The sequence below is a fragment of the Symphodus melops genome (genome assembly GCF_947650265.1).
Source record: "Symphodus melops genome assembly, chromosome: 20".
Classification (NCBI taxonomy): domain Eukaryota; kingdom Metazoa; phylum Chordata; class Actinopteri; order Labriformes; family Labridae; genus Symphodus; species Symphodus melops.
The window spans coordinates 17,296,429-17,317,033 of NC_136710.1; the positions used below are offsets into that span (position 1 = coordinate 17,296,429).

A 20,605-nucleotide genomic window follows, 5' to 3' on the forward strand; every position below is an offset into this window, starting at 1 on the left:
TTGTTCGTTTCACTGTCGCTGTTCCCAAAAACCTCCCACAAGACCTTTATCTGCACTTTGCCCGACGTCGTTTCTGTCCCCCCGTTTGTGTGTTTGTTTGTGACAACTGACACTGCAAAGATGAAAGACGGCCCCCTCCTCCCAAGAGCAAAAATATAGATGTGAAGCCTTGTGTGGTTTTCCTGTTGAACTTCAGCGTGCAGCAGTCACTTCCCCTGCTCTCGCTCTGCAGAGACGCAGGCGACCTATTAAGACAGAGCGAGTCCGCATTGACTCTCTCAGTCTGCCAGTATAAACACAACCACGGATTCAGCCACGACATCTGCAAAATGATGTCAGCCGTTTCAAGACGTGATGATTTCATGTCTTTCTCTCGTCAGTATCGTTGCTGTTAGCACATTTATAGGAGAATGTCGACTCCGCCCACCTGCCCTTCAAAGAAAAAGGACGGAGGTGAAGCAAACTGACGACAAAAAGTTTCCATCAGAAGGAACTAACCCGATTCGTAAACATTCGTACGACACTGACGGAGCAGCGGGGGCAATGTGGGGTTAAGTGGGGAATCGAACCTTCAACCTTCTGGCCAGGAGACTCTATCAGCTTGAGCCACAGCCGCCCCCCTTAATCATAAGACATCATTTATCTGTACTGCTTTTCCCGGTCAGAGCCGCAGTGGGCTGGAACTGATCCCAGCTGTCATTGGACGAGAGGCCGGAGTAAACCCTGGACTTATTTGCCAGTCAACCACAGGGCCACACTCACATTCACATATACGGAGACTTCTAGAAGGAAGGCGGCGTGCCCGGAGAGAACCCACGCATGCAAACTCCACACAGAGAGGCTCCTGTACCACGAGGATTCAAACCAGGACCCTCCTCCCTGTGAGGACAAAGCAATCCTCATTTTGTAGATAAATCTAATGGATTGATTATTTTCTCCATGGGAGATCAGGAGCATATCATTGGCTCAGTTCATGGGCAACTTTACAGACAGAATGTTGTCATACATATCGTCTCCAAGGCTCCAGACTCTTCTCTGTTTACGTCCCCATATGCAGGGTATGAGGGTTCCTTTGTTTCAGTGTAAGGTCAGGGATATTGGGCCTGACTTAATGATTTATTGATAACCTCAGACGTGTGGATTGTGAGCACATTGCTTGCAGCCTTAATGAAGTCCCAGCTGAATTGATCCTCCTCTCTCTCTCTCTTTTTCTCCCTCTCTCCTGCAGGGGATCTTTTCAGTGACCAACCCCCACGCTGACATCTTCCTGGTGGCCCGTGTGGAGAAGGTGCTACAGAACGGCATCACTCACTGCGCCGAGCCGTACATCAAGACCTCCGACATCAACAAGGTCCAGCTCTTTTTTTTTTTCCGTATCAAACCAAAGCAAACCAGAGACGAAAGCAGCCTTTATTTATCACTTCCACATATTGGGATCTCTCCACCATATTGATTCTGTGTTTGGATTTCTCTCGTGTGTCTCTCCGCAGACCGCCCAGAAGGTCCTCAAAGCTGCCAAGCAGACATGCCAACGCTTAGGCCAGTACAGGATGCCGTTCGCCTGGGCTGCCAAGTAAGACACTCCACCAGTTCAAATATTAAACAGCAATGATCTGTGCTTTGGATTCATTCACGTTTAAAACAGCCGTGTGGGAGTGCACGACAGATCATCATGGATCTCGGAGAAATATGTCAAATTTACACTTTTTTTAAATCATGTTCACATCAACAAATTATAAATACGTATCAAGCTTTCTACACATGATGGAGTTTACACATTATCCATGAGAGAGCAGACAGGATGTGTTTTTGTTTAGTTTTTTGTTGGCCTACCTCTATAAGGGCGGGTAGAAAGTTGTAAAAAGAAATTGTAACTGTAAAATCGAGGACCAGTACCTCGGTATGTTATCCTGAGTGATTTTTCTTTTAAGAAATAAATTACAAAATAAAAAATAAATAAATAAACAAACGATGTGGGGTGGGAAAAAAATATCACTACATCCTGATCCCAACTCCTGTGACACGATTATCCAATCACTGCTTGTCAAATATAAGATATTTTAATTCATATAAAAATACAGCACTCTGGTTCTACTCACCGGCTCCCGGCTTCATGACTCCTCGTGGAGATGCTTTTCACCTCAAGGAGGCAAACGTGGACAAAACAAGCAGAAGTGCAAGAGTAGTGAGAGGATGTGAGACGTCGGTGAAAAGAAGTTACAAGTTTAACCGTGATGGACGAAACAAGAGGAAACAACAAAAAAGCATTAAATCTGCACTTTTTAGGGGAATGAAGTATTCTCATGATAATCAGAGAAGTTGATACTCAAACAATGATTGTCTTGATATATCCAGTATCGTAGAATAGCTGTATCCTGTTATTCTGGTTATCGCAAGTCATGTAACCCACAGAGAACCTGCTGTAAAAACATCCAAAGAGCTCGTCCATTAGGCCTGCTTTTCTTCTTAACTAAACCAAACAGGGCCATCATTGTGCTCTCCAGTTTGGGTTCGAGGTGTCACTGTAACCTGTCAGCGTCACACACACAAACATCGTGCTGCCCTGTCCTGCCAGCTCCTCCGTTTCCAGTTTGAGTCCTTTAACCTTGAATGAAGACGTGAGTGTGGAGCTGTAGCCGTGTGTGTGTTGTGTTTCCAGGCAAGTGTTCAAAGACGCTCAGGGCAGCCTCGACATGGACGGGAAGTTTTCTCCTCTCTACCGCCAGGATAGCAGCAAAATCTCCACTGACGACGTCATCAAGCTGCTGGCTGACATCAGGAAGTGAGTCATCACCGCCGCTCAGCCATAAAAGCCAGCGCTTGGTTACCGTAGCACAAAACACATTGCATTTTGAACATGTACTTCCACATATAGTGCAAAGGAGACTTCTCTGTTCATTTGAACACAACTTTGGTGCTTATTCAGGATTTTCCTCCCATCAAAAAAACCATCTCTGTATTTAAAATGATGCTTGTTTCAGACTTGATTGCTCTTGGTTGTTCTTTTTTTCTTTGGTCCTTGTCAGACCTGAGAAGAGCAAACTTCAGGCCATCCCCGGACAACTGAACGTCACCATTGAATGTGTCCCCCCTGACTTCTCCAGTAAGTCCCTCACTCTGTGACAGAAAGTGATGCCCAGCCTGTTGTAGGTGAAGTCACATGTTGCCGTGCATTCAGTGATGTACGTCACAAGACAGCACGGGAAGCTCGGTCTTATGTGACACCTGACGCACATTTCTGTGGGTTCACAGTGAGCCTCTGCTGAACGTTTCTAGACCAGAATGTGAAACACAAAAGCAGGTCAACCTTGAGTTTCTTTAATGTCGATCACCTTTAAATCACAGTCAAAGGTTGAGAGAGTCTTTAGCTGTTTACACATTGGCACTCCTGAAAATATCTCGTGACGAATGCTTCTGAAATTCTCCTGATCCGACAGATGACATACAATATGTGGTCGGGGTGTCTCGATCCGATATTGATCGGATATCGATCAGCCAGAAAACGAATATCAGATTTTATTTGACTGCATCTAAAATCTCAGATATAAACACTCCTATAAGCAGACCATTTAAAAGACTTTCAAAGTATAATTTGTTTTTATTGGATCTATTTAATTTTTCAGGGTCTTCTAATTTATTTATTTTATTAAATTGTAGAACACTGTAGATATTATGTTGGAGCTTTAAAGTATGTAGCCAGCTGGTTAATAAGAAATGGGTCGGTTTTTCTCCTTCCTACTGTTGTTCTTGTTTGAGTAGCATCACTTGATCAAACCTTTTCTAACAGTACACATGACAAAACTTGTTGTAGTTAAGTTGTATCGGGACTTCCCTGGTATGTCCCTCACTGTAACCATGGAGACTGAAGTTGTCTCACACCTTGCACCAGTCACAGGGAATATACGTCAAGGGCCCCCTCCCACCAACTCCAGTTAAATTCTCCGTCTTCATCCTCAGCATCAGCTCACTTGAACTTGCTGTTACTGTTTTGTTATTAAAAGCAATATTTCCGGTTTGTGAAAAAAAACAAAACGCTGAATGACGTTGAGTTGAGTGTGCAGGGCAGAACAAGCAGGTTGAGGTTTTGTCTGCCGTCTCCCTCCAGACACGGTGACCTCCTCGTACATTCCCGTGAAGCCCTTCGAGGACGGCTGTGAGCGGGTGTCAGTGGAGGTTGAGGAGTTTCTCCCGGAGGAGGCCAAGTACAACTACCCCTTCACCACCTACAAGAACCAGCTGTACGTCTACCCCCTGCTGCTTAAATACGACAACCAGAAGAGCTTCACCAAGGTGTGGGACTCAGAATGAAAGTGGTAAAAATGAGGGTAGAGATTGTGTCCCAGATAAACCTCGACTTCTCTCTCTCTCTGTTGGGTTTTTTTTTTCTTCAGTTTGCCGGATGCTATTATTAACTTGTGCACGTTTTCTCCGCCCCAGGCCAGAAACATTGCAGTCTGTGTCCAGTTCAGAGATTCAGATGAAGAGGGTGCAGCCCCTTTAAAGGTGAGTCCCTGTTATAAAGGATACACACATTTGGCCATGTATCGTAGAAGGCTTTTCACTTTGAAAAGAAAAGCTGCCCTGTGGCCACTAAATATAATATGTAGGTGGCCAGCTGGTGCTGCTAAGTTTCATCCTCATTCTGCGAACCTTCGCCAACAACACACAAACGGTCCTGTTCCTTCCCTCTAACCTTTTAAAAAGGAGCCGCAGCCCGGGTGAATCTCAGCTGCACTCCTGCTGACCCCCAGTACTGACATGAAGTAGTTCTCATGTCTGATTGCAGATCAGAAGTTGATGAATAATTTAAGCTCAGCAGTTGATGCGTGCACGCCATTTACAGAGGCTGCAGTCCGAGAAGCCGCCCTGTGCTGCACGTCATCTCCCTCTTTCTTCTCCCCACAGTTCTGTCTCTATCTGTCCAATCAAACACAAGCAAACATGGCAAACTTCTACAAAGATATCTTTTGTTGGGGCGATGGATACTTTATTTTGTTTTTTTTATTTGAATCTGAACTCGGCTCTTTGTGCTCGTCTCTCTTTTGGAGCTGTCCTGTCAAATTAAACCAAAAATATAACAGACAAACAAATCATTTATTTATATATTGCTTATATTTTCTGAATAACACCTCATCATATGTTGCTTTTAAAGGTCACATATTCTCCTTGTGTGTGAAGTTTCTTGTTCTAAATCCACACACATTTTCTGAGACGTGGAGCAGACAGAAGACGGAGATTAGACGTAGAGAAAACACTGTAAAATGTTTTACATACTGTGTGACCTTTAAATAAACACTAAATGTTTTTTTTTAATTCCTGTAACTTTGTGTTGAAACTATCCAAACTTTTTTTTTTTTGTACAAAGATGCCGTACTTTAGTCTCCAAATAAGAAAGATGTTATCTTTCTGTATGAAGAAGTGAAGACTGATGCACTCAAACGAGTTCCCAGGATGAATCATGGTTCAGATTATTTCTAAAAACATAAAGAGACATACGTCGGTCTGCATTTTATAAAGCAGGCATCTGCAGTTTGGTCAGAGTAAGAGGAAGATGGATCCTCATTAGTGATGAAACAGACAAACATCAGCAGGAGCCTGGTGCAGAAACAATATATCTGACAGGAAAATATTTGGAGTTTCCTGGGTGAGATTTGATGGATAGCAGAGATGCCTCCAACATGATAAACTCGTCTCTTTATTGCTTTTTACAAAGTGGAAGTCAATGAGCAGCTGAGAGGCCAGAAGAGGAGAGAGGAAATGCTTCCAGAAGCTGGTTATTACAGCTGGCAGCAGCAGATGATAAACGGTCACTCTCTTTTTCCTCTCCTCTTTCTCTGTCTGGCCACACATGTCAAATATTTGTGGGTGGAAACGGTCATCAAAGCGGTGTGGACTGCTTCTTTTTTTTTCCCTCTGTTTTTTCCAGTGCGAGAGAGGAAAACATGTATTCTTTGACTGCAGCCGCCAAAACAGTTACACTTGATGCTCCCGATTAAGATGGTGCAGACAGACGGACAGATCAGCATGCAGTCAGGCGTGTATACTGTACAGTACGTCGGAGGCTGTAGATCTGACACACACACACACACACACTGTGAGATCTCAAACAACGCTTCAAAGCATACAGAGGCAGGAAGTCACACACAAACAAGGAGCTCCATGTGGTTTGTAATCAGATCAAGCGGAGGGTTTTTTGGATCTTTGGTGACAGGAATGTGAACGCTGAAGACGATGAGATTCCCCAAAGACTACAAAGTCAAGTTATTAACATGTTCACTCATCAAACCTGCTTCTATGAGCATGCTGTGATTAGTGTTTGGGCTCACCTGATCTTAACCTTTAACGCCTGAAAAGAGACGAGCTCCTCCGATGCAGCCAGTCGATGGAGTGTAGAAAGTTGTGAACTTTGACCCAACCCATTGAATATGAGCTGATACTTTTAGCTGTGACTTTAATCCTGATTCATCGCAGCTCATGAAACAGACTTTGTAATGTAGTCGAGCACGGCTCTCTCCCTCAGCATGTGCACATTTAACCCTTTGGATGGAGGCCTGGGTATAATGTCAGCGCTTCCACACCATTTTAATACAGTCAGCTAACAGATGTCCTACGATTGATCGGTGCCATTGTAGTGCAGTAAATAGCTTCTTGGATTCATTTTGGTATCAGCTGGAACGAGCTGCAAACACGTACAACAGAGCGAACATGCACGGTTTATTTTATTGTGTGTATATTTTTCTGGTGTTCTGACTACTCGAAGGCCTTTTACACCTCAGGTCACACCGACACGTTCACACACTGATGGCAGAGACTGCTGTGTAAAGTGACCAATCAGAAGTAACTCATCTTATTTAAACACATCATACGCTGATGTCGTATTTTAGGATTAAAGATTGTAATCCAGGTAGAAAAAGTTTTATCAGCCAGCATACTTTCAATCTGTGACTCAATCCCTCTCACGTCGAGCAGTCTCAGAGTTCCCATGTGAGGCTCGAGGTTTTGGCATGTGTGGTCGAGAACATGTAAGAACAGGGCAGGACTCACTGATAGATCACATCTGAGGAAGTTCCTTTGGCCCCGCCCCCCAAACCCTCATCCTGACTCAGGTAATCTGGACTCCCATCAGCGGATTTATTTTTTCCTGTGGCTGTGAACAAACTAAACACCACGCCTGCATCGCTACTTTACCTTCTGATCTAAATCAACCCATCTTTGCTTGACTCTGTGCTAAGCCCCCCCCCCCCCCCCCCCCACCCCCCCACTCCGGCTGCTGCGTGTTCTCCTCAGATTGACCGATCTAAACCCTCTCCTCTCTCCCTCTAAGCCTCAGCCCATCCTCCCCTCGATCCAATCAGTCTCAATTTCAATCATCTGGCTCCAGGACTCTGTCCTTCCTCTGGCCAGCTCTGCTCATTACTGTTCATTAGAGATGACTACAATTGTTAGCATCCTAATTATCAGCCATTACAACGAGTCTCTCCCCCCTCCCCCTTTGTCGCCCCCCATTAGATATATGCTGACCTGCTCAAGCTCGACCTTTCCACCAAAGTTTATTTTCCCACAGTGCTTCTTCTTGGATTCTCTGCAGCCTTGGTACAAACCAAGCTTTAGCTTTAGCTTTAGCTATGTAGCAATTTTTCACAACGGAACAAATTTGCATCTACTAAAGCAGCAGTGGGCAATTATTTTTTACAAGGGGCCACATGAGAAACCCACATTTTGTCAGAGGGCCGCACCAACGATAACTTGAACTCTGCTCAACCTTCTCTCACTGTAAAATACAAAATTATATGTCTTGAATAGCTGCTGCTAGCAATCGGAAGAATAAAAATAGTCTGTATATGTTTGGAGAAATAGGCTTTGTTAAATTGTAGTGTACAGGTCAAATAAGAAAATACTACTATAAAAGAGTAAAATGTCATGCAGTTTATTTTTAACTGTTATCTTTACAAGCAAAGAAAAACCTTATAACAAGTCCAAACAATAACTTTGAATGTTTTTCATCTCATTCATTCACTTCATTTAATAATCTTCATCTAAAGACTCTATATACCATTTAGGCTAAAAATGCTATTGTGATCTATCTACGAATGTGAGGTCATAAAACTGTGGTTATCTGATATAAACGTTCAGCACATGCTGGAAGGTACTGTCACTTTAAATAAGATGGGTGTAATAGTGATATCTAAGGTGTGGATTTCTTATTCGCTCTCTTTCATTTGGACACAAGCGATGTGTTTCATCAATTCAGCTCTGTTCTCTGAACAATGAAGGGCTGCACACTCACCTCGCCGTGCCCCAACATCAAAGGGCCACAGTCCTATGACTGATGTCTGTGTTTGCCTTTCAGTGCATCTACGGCAAGCCAGGAGACTCACTCTTCACCAGCAGCACCTACGCAGCCGTGTTGCACCACAATCAGAGCCCGGAGTTCTACGACGAGGTGAGAGGATGGAGCTGTGTCACGTCACTGAGCCGCAGCTGTGCACGCCTGTTATGGCGTTATCACACACACTCAGGGATTGATTTAGTTCAACTTAGTTCTCATCATGACTCCTCGTGTGATACAATTTTTAAATCACTGCTGCCAAATATCTTCATTTTATGTAATTCATCTAGCTTTCTCTGCCAATCAGCCTCAGGGTGTCACTACTTCATGACTCCTCATGGCGGAGCTGATGCCATGAATAATTTTAACTTGAACAGAATTTAAATGTCAGAAGGATTTGATGGAGACAGTGGGATCATGTGAGGCAGAAGTGGAAATGCACAGTGCATCACGTCCTCATGTTTACGGCACGATACATGAGGCGCTGTCTGCAGGGGGCGCTCTTGTTGCACGCGTCGGAACAGTCCAAGTGAAAAACTCAAAAGAATACAGCAAAAACAGGCAAATTATGAACGTGGAATAGGTGAAGTAAAAGCAGGAGAATCCGGTTTTTCAAACTGAAGCGGAAATGTAGAAACTTTGATTATTAATTTTAAATTACCTTGAACCCTCAAATTCTCTCTGAATTCCTCAACTGGCCCGGAGATAATCCCACAAATCTGTCTGAGGCCTCACACTGGACCGGTGAAACACTTACAGACCCCTCGACACACACACACACACACACACACACACACACACACACACACACACACACACACACACACACACACACACACACACACACACACACACACACACATACACACATACACACACACACACACACACACACACACACATCCACACACACAGATTAAAGCTCAGTGAAAGAGGTCTGACCAGGATAGCGATAAGGAGGTAGAGCAGAGGGGCTCCATATGGCCCTGATATCAAACAGATTAGGACTTTAAGAGTCCCCACACCCACATCACACACACGGGAGCATGCTCGCTGGGATTTACCTCCACACGACTAAGCTTCCTGTTACATCATCAAGACTTCTGCTTACAGCACAACTCTTTGTCTTTTCAGCATCTTTCATTTCATATCTCTTCATCTTCTAAAAGGTCTTCTGGTTTACCATCAGTCGGAGTAGGACAAGGAGTGCTCCAAACAGTGTGTGTGTGTGTCACAATGTTGTGGAAGTCTCTGCTTCTCCAGCGAGGAGAATTTAGCAACCCAGCAAGATGATTCATAAATTGGAGAGGGAGGATTTGATGATATGCACTCGTGTCATTGTTTAGAAATGTGTTGGTTACAAGATCTGCAACTGTGGAAAATATTGTGTGTGTGTGTGTGTGTGTCACTTCCTGTCAGAGGATCTTCATCTGAACGACTCAGTAAAAATCTATTTCTGAGCTGTCGCTGCCCCCTGGTGGTTACAACATATAATCAGGTGTCACCTCATGATGCTTTCACAGTGATGGGACACACGCGTGTTTATGGTATCACATGTTTCAAAGAATGCAAACATGTTTGAAGTTACTGCACAGTATTCATGTGAGAGTTAAAAAAAGAGGGAATGCTAGGTTTAGTTATTCCTCCTGATTATAAGTCAAGATGAGATGCACAGCTCTCAGGTCACTTCATGCTCGTTCTGTTTGGAGAAGACAAACGAAATAAAACTTTCAATACGAGTTTTAGAGTGTGAAATAGAATGAGGCTGCTGAGAAAGTGTGTACAAAGGTTTTCGTAATCCCCCCCCCCCCCACCCCGTACCTTCAGTCTGCCCTGTTTTAGCTCCCTATCCACAAAGGAATTGTCACTGAGTCTCTGCTGACTCGAACACGCCCACAAAGTTGTCCAGTTTGCTCTTGTTTTGTTTTTCCAAAGAAATATCTGAGCTCTGGGGAAAGCTTTGTCAGTGTTCATAGATTTTGTGGATGTTCGGACCAGGCTGATGCTGAAGATGTTTGCAGCTCTGACCCTCTCCGTTGTGCGCAGGTGAAGATTGAGCTGCCGGTGCACGTGCACGACAAACACCACATCCTCTTCACTTTTTACCACATCAGCTGTGAGTCCAGCAGTAAGGCCAGCAGCAAGAAGAGAGAGGGAGTCGAGTCACTCGGTGAGTGAGTCTGCTTCAAACTGGATTTATCTGTGTCCCTGAATGCAGCATTAATAATAAGAATGAAACACAGACCTACACTGCCCCATTGAAGCCATCATGTACTGGTTTCTTCTTCTTTATTCATGTCACAGATGATCTCACGGTGTTACATGCTGATATCCCAGCCCGCCTCATAATGAATCTTTCCCGTGTGTTTCAGTGGGTTACTCCTGGATGCCTTTGCTCAAAGATGGGAGGATGCAATCAGCAGAGCTCCAGCTGCCTGTAGCAGCCACCCTGCCTCCTGGATATCTGTGCCAGGACACCAAGAAGGTAAAGTCCAGTCCTCTTAAATCAAAACCCCAGAAAGGTGCCTCACAGTCTAAAAAACAAAAAAAGTCTTCTCAGGCTCGACCAAAAGCTAAAAAGCTTAAATGAAACGAATGGATGCGAGCAGGATTTAAAAGGCAAGCTAAATGTCGCTAAACAGAAGGCTTGTTTCTCACCAACACTTCATGATAGCACTGTCTTTCTTAAAGCTGATAAACAGTGATGCAAATGTTTCTCTGTTGTAAAGCTTTCCTGAAAACTGAATGAAATCCTTTGAGTTGTGTGTTTTTCAACAGTCCCAACCAGATGTCAAGTGGGTGGAAAATGCAAAGACTCTGTTCAAACTGAGGATCCATGTAGCATCAACAATATACGCTCAGGTACAGTGTCACTATATTCTTAGAACAGCTGCTGTGAAAAGTGTGTGTGTGTGTGTGTGTGATTATTGAATTGGATTGTTTCCTGCGCAGGATTTGCACCTTCACAAATTCTTCCAGCACTGCCAGCTGATGAGGACGACATCGGAGGGCAACCAAGCAGAACTCGTCAAGTACCTGAAGGTATGGTTTTCCATGACGAATGAATATCACAGGAAACATTCGACAGCACAGTCGGAGCCCTGCAGGTCCTCGCAGATCTGGCAATCTCCATCATGACAGAAACATCTCAGGAATTCGTTCTGCTCGTCTCACATCACCTACTCGGGCCCTCAGGGTTCAGTTTCAGCCCCTCTTCAATTAAAACCCACACCTTAGTGCAAGCAAAGACCAGCTTCGCCGAAGGAACAGTGGGAAATCATAAATCATGGTGTGTTATGTAGACTTTTAGGGCATTTTCGCACCATGCCCTCTCTGGTCAGAACTAGAGCTGAAACGATTCCTCGAATAACTCGAATAATTCGATTACAAAAATTCATGGAGGAATTTTCGCTGCCTCGAGGCCTCGTTTAGTTTTTTTGCGTCATCAAAACTATGCTATGAGTATAAAACACGTTTAATGTAGCTGCAGCTACCTGCTCCTCTCTCTGCTGCACTCTAACTCTTACACACAGACACTTCAGCGCTAACACACACACATACACACACACACGAGCCCGGCGCGCCCCTTTTAACTTTTAGTCAGCACACAGTTGATCCGTGATCCATACGAGCCAGTCGGGAACACGTGATCCGGTCAAATGGTCGGCTTTTCTCCGTTCACTCTCTCCGTGTTTGCAGCTAAAATTACGATAGCAACGTCCTCTCACAGTCTCTGTCATAGACACGTCTCTGGTCTCTGTAGTCTGTGAGCGTGCTGAATGCACGCGCTGCAGGAGCAGACAGAGATACACACACTTCAGATAATAAACAGGCTGATTATTTTACATGTCTAATGTTGTCAAATCTAAATCAAGACAGAACTGGTTTTGTGGAATAATAATTTATTATTCTCTGATGGATTTTAGTGTTTAGTATGCAATGTTAATGCAGTGTGTGTGTGTGTGTGTGGGGGGGGGTTATTTCTATAGCACCTTTCACAGGCAGAGGCCGCAAGGTGCGTCACAAACAAAGTTAAAAAAAACATCACACACAATATACAAGCCAAGACAATACAGAAATCATAGCAGCCCTAAAGAGGCTAATTAAAAAGCCTGGACAAATAAAAGCGTCTTCAGTTCACTCTTGAAGGTGTTCATTCCAGAGTCTCGGACAAGCAAATATATATTTAAAGTTTCTCGATTTCCTGATCTGACAAAATGATTGAGTCTGTGATTGATTCAACAGAACATAATGCTTTCTCAATTAAATGTACTGTAACAGATGTGTAGGCTACACAAAACACTATTTGTTATTTCAGCCATTAAAACGTGTTTGGCCTGTATTTTTCATCTACCTGCCGCCTTGACCAGTGAATCAGAAAGTGAATTTGGGACCCTGTCAGTAATATGGTGAGCATCATCAGCAGCTGTAGAGCAGAGGTGGTTGGCTGTAACAAGCAGGCGTTTCCATGGTAACTGCAAAGAAGCAGGTTTGTAGGGACGACCCAAGACGAGTTAAACCTTAATTAAGCAAAAGTATGATTTATTCGATTACTCGATTAATCGACGGGATATTCGATAGAATACTCGATTACTAAAATATTCGATAGCTGCAGCTCTAGTCAGAACTGAGGAAACCTCACCTGAGCAGTGAAATCACATAAAATATTAGAAGTTGGGGCGCCTGCAGCACAGCGGCAGCGCACGCGTCACCATGTATCGAGGCTGTAGTCCTCACGTGGTTGGCCCAAGTTCAACTCCAGCCTGAGGCCCATTCCCGCGTGTCATTCCCCTCTCTCGCTCTCCCCGATTTCCTACACTATCCAGTGTCTCTCTCTCTGTCTCTGTCTCTGTCTCTCTCTCTCTCTCTCTCTCCGTCTCTCAATAAAGGCCGAAAAAGCCCCAAAATATAATAAAAAAAATAAAATAAATATATATATATATATATATATATATATATATATATATTAGAAAGAAGAAGACTACAAGATTCAACCAAATCAGTGTGAATGTAAATAAAAGCTGTTGTAAAACATGATTAAGATGTTAATCAAGGCCACAAAATGAAAAGTTATACTGATAGGTCTCTGTGTAGTCTCCCCACCAATGTTTTCCCGCTCCTCCTGGGGCTCGAGAGGATCTATAATCCCTTCGGTGAACTCTGGGTCTACCCCGGGCTCTCCTCCTAGTTGGGCGCGGCCTGAAAGCCTCCAAAGGGAGACGTCCGAAACCACATCAACTGGCTCCTTTCTATGTGAAGGATGAGAGGCTCTAATCTGAACCACATCCTCCCGCTCACTATCCAAAGCGAGTTTAATGAACGTGTCCATAAAAACAAAATGCTGTTCGACACACGAGGCGCTTACAGTCGTCGTCATTGGACAGTTTAACTGACTTGACTGAACTCTCCTGTCTTCCTTCACCGTAGTGCCTGCATGCCATGGAGACTCATGTGATCATAAACTTCCTGCCTGTGGTGCTGATGCAGCTGTTTGAGGTGCTCACAACAGCGACCAAAGAAGCCCATGAGATTGCCGTCAACTCTCTGCGGTGCGTTGAGCCCGACCATCAACAGGATCAGTATTACCCTGGGACCTCTGCGGATTAGTCTTTCTCTTCCAGTTAACGTCCAGCAGGCTGTGTGCTGTAAAATGTGAAAATCGTAGTTCTCATGCAGCACCTCAAGGTTTTCATTCAGAAATATCCCTAAAAAGGAGTAAATCACAAACTTTGCTTATCCCGTGCAAAAGCGCCGCACCGACTCACTGATGTTGCACCCGAGGTCCTGGGGTAACACTAATCCCCTCCCATCTTGTAAAATCATGACTGCAGTTTTTCCCCTTTTATTCAAATGAATGCTTCAAGTCTTACAACGCAGCCTTATCTGTGCCTTCAGAGTGATCATACACATCGTCTCCAGATGTCACGAGGAGGGCCTGGAGCACTACCTGCGCTCTTTTGTCAAGGTAACAAACGCTGCGACTGCTGCACACGCCTCTACCGCTGGTCAGTTTTCACTTAAAGTGCGCCATACGTGTTTATGGGTTTCTGCTTCTTCTCTTTTCAGTACGTATTTGTGACCAACAACCCTGCGTCAGGAAACTCAGCGACCACTCACGAGGTGCTGGCCACCGCTGTGACGGCCACGCTCAAGCAAACGGCTGATTTCAACACCAGCAATAAACTGCTTAAGGTTTGCTGTCTGCCTTTTCCTCAACCCCGTCCACTTGTAGTTCCAACTTTGAACAGCAGGTGGCACACTTGTCTATGAATTGTGTCTTTAAACCAGCAGAACAGAAAGTAAACAATTTTCATAATGAGTTGTAACAACAATGTCAGGCAGCATGTCGCGGCTTGTAATATTTTTTTTTTTCTCTAATTCAACTGGCAGCTTTAATATTCTGAATGTCTTTCCATGGAAATTTGAATTCCTGGAGATGTCACATTGACTCTGTTTGATCCCTCTCTCTAGTACTCCTGGTTCTTCTGTGAAATCATGGCCAAATCCATGGCCCAGTTCCTGCAAGAGGGCAACCGCATAAAGGTATGCATGAAGCATTCTTCAGCCTAGACTGAGCTGATTGTCGTCGCCTTTTTTAAACATCTGTTTGTTCGGAAATATGAGCCTCTTTATCTGCCAGGGATCTAGAAGGAAATGTTGTGGTGTTACAACACAAAAAAATCCTCATCACACACAACTCAGGGGAGAGCAGGAGACTCGGGATGACTCTGCGAGCCATCTGGTATAAACCAGCAACGTCAGATGTTCTGCATAAAGCAAAGTGATGACGCTAAGATTAAAAAAGAAATGCAATCTGTTTACCAACTGTTCATTTGACCTCAAGATGCTTGACATGCTAGAGTCTAATTGTTTTCAAGTCAAGCTGTGCTATTTGTCCTGACTTTTCTTTAGATGCCTCGGGCCCAGCGCTTCCCGGACAGTTTCCACCAGGCGCTCCAGTCCCTGGTGTTGTCCATCATGCCACACATCACCATCCGCCACATGGAAATCCAAGAGGAAGCTCGCTGCATCAACCTGAGCCTGGCTAACTTCATCAAGGTCTGAACACCACATTCAAAATCCTAAAAAACAGCCAAAGACATCAAAAGCTGTTTCTATTGTTTCTGTATCTTCTCACGCAGGTCTTTGTTTTTGTCTCTGCTCCGGACGACCACAACAAGTTAAAATGAAACAGCTGGCAGGGAGCTGTTTGATCTCACATGTTTTATGGGTTCCCTCGAAAACATTAAGAAGCAACATGTGAGATTTGACTGAATTAAATCTTAAAGTCACCTTACTACATCATCAGACACCAAGGAAGCGTGCTCCTCTGTCTACAACAGCAGCCAGGATCTCCTCTTTGGAAGTTTAGATTCTGGTCCTGAACGGTCTGGATTTGGTCGCTGGTTTTTAAGACACAGAGCCGTTTTTACGGCCCCTTAGTTTTCCAGGCAAAAAGGAAACCAACTGTTACCACATTGATGGAATTGGACCAGCCAACTGGTTCAGATGTAACTGAATCTACCCGGCCCAAAAGGCTTTGGCCTTCTTCTAATCAGCTCCACGAGCAGAAACTTGGTAACACCAGGATAAATACTGGAGATGCTTTTTGAGAAATGTTGTGAGGTCAGAAGTCATAAAGGTTCACAGACGTCATGGGAACTCGAAGAAGTGTTCTCAAAGATGTGTTTGTCTGCGATCTTCCTTCACTTTAACGTGTCCTAACCTGAGTTTTCTGTCCTCAGAGGTGCCTGACCTTCATGAACAGGGGCTTTGCCTTCGGTCTGGTCAACCACTACATGTGTCATTTTGGTCTCAAAGATCCAAAGGTGGGTGCTCTGACAGAACACAGAAACATCTTCCACTCAAAAACAAGGCCAAGCTTTTGACTGTCAGGTGATCACAAACACGGCAACAACAACACAAGTGCCTGACAGTCCATATTGGGTCATTTCTCCTTCTATAGCCTTTACAGGGGCGTGTCTAGACTTTTCAGACGGGGGTGGTCTAACTGGGGTCCCGGCTTGTGCAGGGGTGACCTGAAGTTTTTAAAGAGCTTTTGTTGGCCCCTTTCTGTCTGCACTGGCCACAATGACTGTTAGCTAACACAACATGATAGCAACAAAAACATCGTCTAAGCTTAATCCTTCGAGGACTCATAACAACATAAGTTATTTTCAGAATTGCAAACAAACATCTGCACACTGAAAACTATGAGCTGCTTGTTGCGAGTCAGCCTTAATAGAGGATTTAATGCATTAAGCCTAATTTATACTTCTGCGCCCCTAACCGCAAGGACTGTGATTGGTCAGCTCAGACTTACTTTTCGGTTACTTTTACTTAACGGAAATATTAAGTGAGCTAACGAGTTTGTAAATTCAACCGTTTTCAGCCTCGATTGGTTTAGTTGTCGGACAGACCGCAAACGCCTCGTTCGTCGCCACTGCCCCCTAGCGGCTTGGCGGTGAATTGCGGACCAACATCTTCCCTCACAAAAAACACAAACGACGCAGAACTATGAACTCTGAACCACCTCTGTTCAGGCAAATAGCCAATAATCGTCACACATTTTTGGTGGCATCTGTCGTGGCCAATAAGATTTCAAGCCACTCCTCTGAATACGCACACTGTCTAACTTGCTACCAAACGTTTCAGAACTATTTTGAACAGGAGTTTACCTCTGAAGTTTATCAGGGACGCATTGCTCTTCTATGAACTTAAAAGATCTTTTGATATGAAATTGCAAAGGCTTTTTCCTGTCATTCTTTTTAATTACTAATCATGCAGGTAAATTCCTGCATGTTTAAATGGCACAAATACCTCAGTAATGTTTCAGTCATTAAGTTATGGAGACGGGGTGCGTCCTTCAAAGACTTAAAGAGTTTCTTTTTTGGCACTTTTTGATACCATTGATAACAAATGAAAGACATTGTTCAGTTAGATATCTCCTGTTAAAGTATCCAAAGTGTTGATGCCCTTTCTGTGGGGGAAAGGGTGAGAAGTTGAAGGCACAGACAGGAAGACATGAGGATGCAAGGTCAATATGATTTATAGCCGATGTGGTCTCTAACCCACACATAACAGTCACCAGCTCATGGCGCCCGAGCCAGCTCTCTTTACCAGCAGCTCATTTGACTAACAAATGGAACCAGTGCAGACAACCAGGAGCCGGAGTCGAGGATTAAATGATCTTTATTCTCAGGGGCCGTTTGATGAAACATTTCCATAAAGCATACGTGCTCATGTTTGTTCTTTGGCCACAGGTGCTGAATGAAATGAAATTTGAGTTCCTGATGACCGTGTCCAACCACGAGCACTTCATCCCCCTCAACCTGCCCATGGCGTTCGGACGCACCAAGCTGCAGAGGGTGCAAGGTGAGGCTCTAAACGCCTTCTGCTCTCTGCCACACATGTCACCACTGACGAGCTCTCACATGAACCCTCATCCCTTACTGACCTTTCCCTGACCTGATCCACCAAACTGATTCCCCTCATTAACCTGCCTGACGCACATGAAGTAAAGACAACAATGACAGGAGGCAGTTGGCACACCGACTTCTGCTCTGCTCCTGCTCAACAAGTTTATTCAACACTTCACATGTCATGTTTTTTTACAACCACATGAAAGAAACAAAAAAAGAACTGTGCTTTTAAAATGCTGCATGGATTGTTTACAGTTTTACCCCCAATTCCTTTTTTTATTTTTTATTTTTTACTCCCCCCCTCCCTTTAGACTTTATTCCGTATGCGACGGAGCTTTTTGGCCCTGTAGGTAGGTGACTCTCACCGCACCGCACCGCACTGTACATCAATGCCACCATCTGCAAACAACCTGCACCTCCTTGCACTAACCCTCCCGCCATCCTGTTCAAGCTCCCCCTTTTTTGTCTCATAGGACATCCATTCACTTCCACTCACTTTGCACAATGCTAATGCTAGGCTAACTTCTTCATACGCCCGAGCCTGTGTGTTGTACTGGAGAGGAGCTTATGGGAATCAGCTGATCTCTTTCTCTTGATGCTTGACTGTGAAACTACTCAACATATAAACACTTTCACAAGGCTCGCTCTCTCTCTCTCTCTCTCTCTCTCTCTCTCATAATTGATTGCACATAATTGCGGCTCTGTTTCCAGGCTGCACTGCCTGTTTTTAATATTAACACAGCATTATTGTGAAACTGTGCGTCACTGTTTGTGTCCGAAACAGATAACTTGTCATTCTCCGGCGGCACGTCTGTCTGATCTCCTGCTCATTGATTGTTCTTGTTTCTTTACACTTGTGCTAATGTAGTCAGTGAGTCAGGAGCAGTCGTGTGTGTTTGTGTGGTGTGCAGACATTAATGCTTGTATGACTTTGTTACGTTGTTGTGTTAAGGTTTCACTGCAGATCATCATAAATATTGATCCATGACATAAAACTGACATCAATTGATTAAGCATTGATACATAACTATTATGAGGGACTTTAAATGGTCGGGTCTGCTGATTCAGAAGTATCAAACAGCACGCACATGTGAGCAACCCATCGATCCAAAGACAGAAGGGAGACGACGCAGCAGCTGCTCCATTTAACACTTGATTGAAACGATCATCACATTACTGATGTTTGTTTCTCAGGTATGTTCCTCGCTTTGTGTCACATGACCTGTAGTTCGTTTGGTAGTGTAGCTGCAGGAGCTGGGGATCGAACCCACGACTTCCTGTTTTAAAGGGCCACTGATTCAACCAACTGAGCCGCCGTGAGGTGACCTCAGGGGTTGTACGTATGTGGAGGAGTGTCTCCCCACTTGTCCAGATCAGCACATGTGGAGATCATTTTGTTTCAGTGATAAATGGAGCAGCTTCTGGTGTGCGGACAGAATGGACAGTACCTGGTTTAAAGTTTGTAATTACAATACGTTAAAACACTTTTTGTTTTCTTTTTTACTGAGCCCCAAAGGGACACGGAGTAGAGAAAACATGTTGTCCCGAGACTCTTTAGTGAGATTCATCCTGAGAAACTAAAAGTCGAACTTCATCGAGCCACACTTTGGTGAGATGTTACAAATCTTCCCAGGATCTCTATAAAGTTTCACAAGATCGCATTGAAAGTTTTTCAGAGTCTTCCAAAATGTCCAGTGATCTTGCTAAAATTTTGTCTGATCTACCAAAAACATCTGGGTATCCAGAAATAGTTTCTTTTGGATCTTACAAATGTAGACTCTTAAAGTTTCTAAAGATGTGACAGAAGTTTCCCTGGATCCAGCTGTAGTTTATTTCTCAAAGTGTTTATGAAAAAGTTCCTCAGGGTCTTAAAGTGCCTCTTGTGATCTTGTAAAAGCTTTGAAGAAGATCTGACACAAGTTTCTCAGAATCTAATTAAAGTTTTTCATCCAATCAAGTTTTCATCTCCATGTGCCTGATGGGGCTCTGAACTTTTCAGGATTTTCAATCTAAATCAGGATTTTAATGAGTTTTTCAGTCCTGTCGCCTCCAGATTAACGTGTTTTTAGATCCTTACAGTACAACAGTGAAATCTGAAACAACATTTACAACAACAGCAACCCAAACATGATGTTGTGATTCTCACCCTTCTCTTGTTTTGTACTAACGATCTGGGGCTTTAACATCAGGGAAACACATTTCACAAGTCTATCAGATTATGATCTCAGGACATTTCTTCACCTTTTACTGCCTTCCCGCGTCACATATGTAATTTCTTCCTCTGGTCCGACCACAGAGCAGAGTCTGGAGTTCAGCCTGACGGAGGATTATTGCCATAATCACTTCCTGGTGGGTCTGCTGCTGAGAGAAGTGGCTGAAGCTTTGCAACAAGGGCCCGAGGTCAGACAGCTGGCTGTGAGCGTTCTCAAGAACCTTCTCATCAAACACGCCATGGACGACCGCTACATGGCGTTCAAGGTGAGAGAGGGTGTTCAGAATCATTCTCACCACATTGCCGGTGACTCCGGTCATCGCAGCGTTTTTTTCTGCCATTTGAAATCCCTTCCGTCTTGGGCGCCGGATGGCCGAGCGGTTGTGTCACGTGCCCTGTGTGCGGAGGCTGTGGCGCCGTGGGTTCGTGTTCGGCCCTAGCCCTTCGCTGCACATCTTCCCCTCACTCTCCCCTCCCAACATTTCCCGCCTCTTTTCAGCTGTCCTGTCCAAAAGAGGCGAAAATAGCCCAAAATAATAAAAACATTAAAAAAAAATCAAATCCTTTCCAGCACACAGAAAATATATAGATTGTTGAAATTGTCAAAAAGAAAATAATTTTCTGTGTATTTTTTTTTACACA

General features: G+C 44.1%; 2 protein-coding genes across 3 annotated transcripts in view; both read left to right on the top strand.

The window, feature by feature from the left end:
* Positions 1-20,605, top strand: part of dock11 (dedicator of cytokinesis 11) — a 74,478-nt gene that overhangs the window by 24,415 nt on the left and 29,458 nt on the right. The window contains exons 13-32 of one of the 2 annotated variants that reach the window (XM_079370857.1): positions 1,229-1,351; positions 1,491-1,573; positions 2,660-2,782; positions 3,027-3,103; positions 4,106-4,290; positions 4,438-4,503; positions 8,351-8,443; positions 10,376-10,499; positions 10,702-10,814; positions 11,108-11,191; positions 11,282-11,371; positions 13,757-13,878; positions 14,225-14,294; positions 14,396-14,521; positions 14,801-14,872; positions 15,242-15,388; positions 16,075-16,158; positions 17,593-17,704; positions 18,063-18,101; positions 20,048-20,229. In XM_079370857.1, the coding sequence (XP_079226983.1) occupies positions 1,229-1,351; positions 1,491-1,573; positions 2,660-2,782; positions 3,027-3,103; positions 4,106-4,290; positions 4,438-4,503; positions 8,351-8,443; positions 10,376-10,499; positions 10,702-10,814; positions 11,108-11,191; positions 11,282-11,371; positions 13,757-13,878; positions 14,225-14,294; positions 14,396-14,521; positions 14,801-14,872; positions 15,242-15,388; positions 16,075-16,158; positions 17,593-17,704; positions 18,063-18,101; positions 20,048-20,229 (2,115 nt within the window). The remainder of the gene's footprint in view (positions 1-1,228; positions 1,352-1,490; positions 1,574-2,659; positions 2,783-3,026; positions 3,104-4,105; positions 4,291-4,437; positions 4,504-8,350; positions 8,444-10,375; positions 10,500-10,701; positions 10,815-11,107; positions 11,192-11,281; positions 11,372-13,756; positions 13,879-14,224; positions 14,295-14,395; positions 14,522-14,800; positions 14,873-15,241; positions 15,389-16,074; positions 16,159-17,592; positions 17,705-18,062; positions 18,102-20,047; positions 20,230-20,605) is intronic. The other variant, XM_079370858.1, reaches the window with a different exon arrangement.
* Positions 1-20,605, top strand: part of LOC306841156 (interleukin-13 receptor subunit alpha-1-like) — a 72,232-nt gene that overhangs the window by 5,763 nt on the left and 45,864 nt on the right. The gene's annotated exons all lie outside the window — the stretch shown is intronic.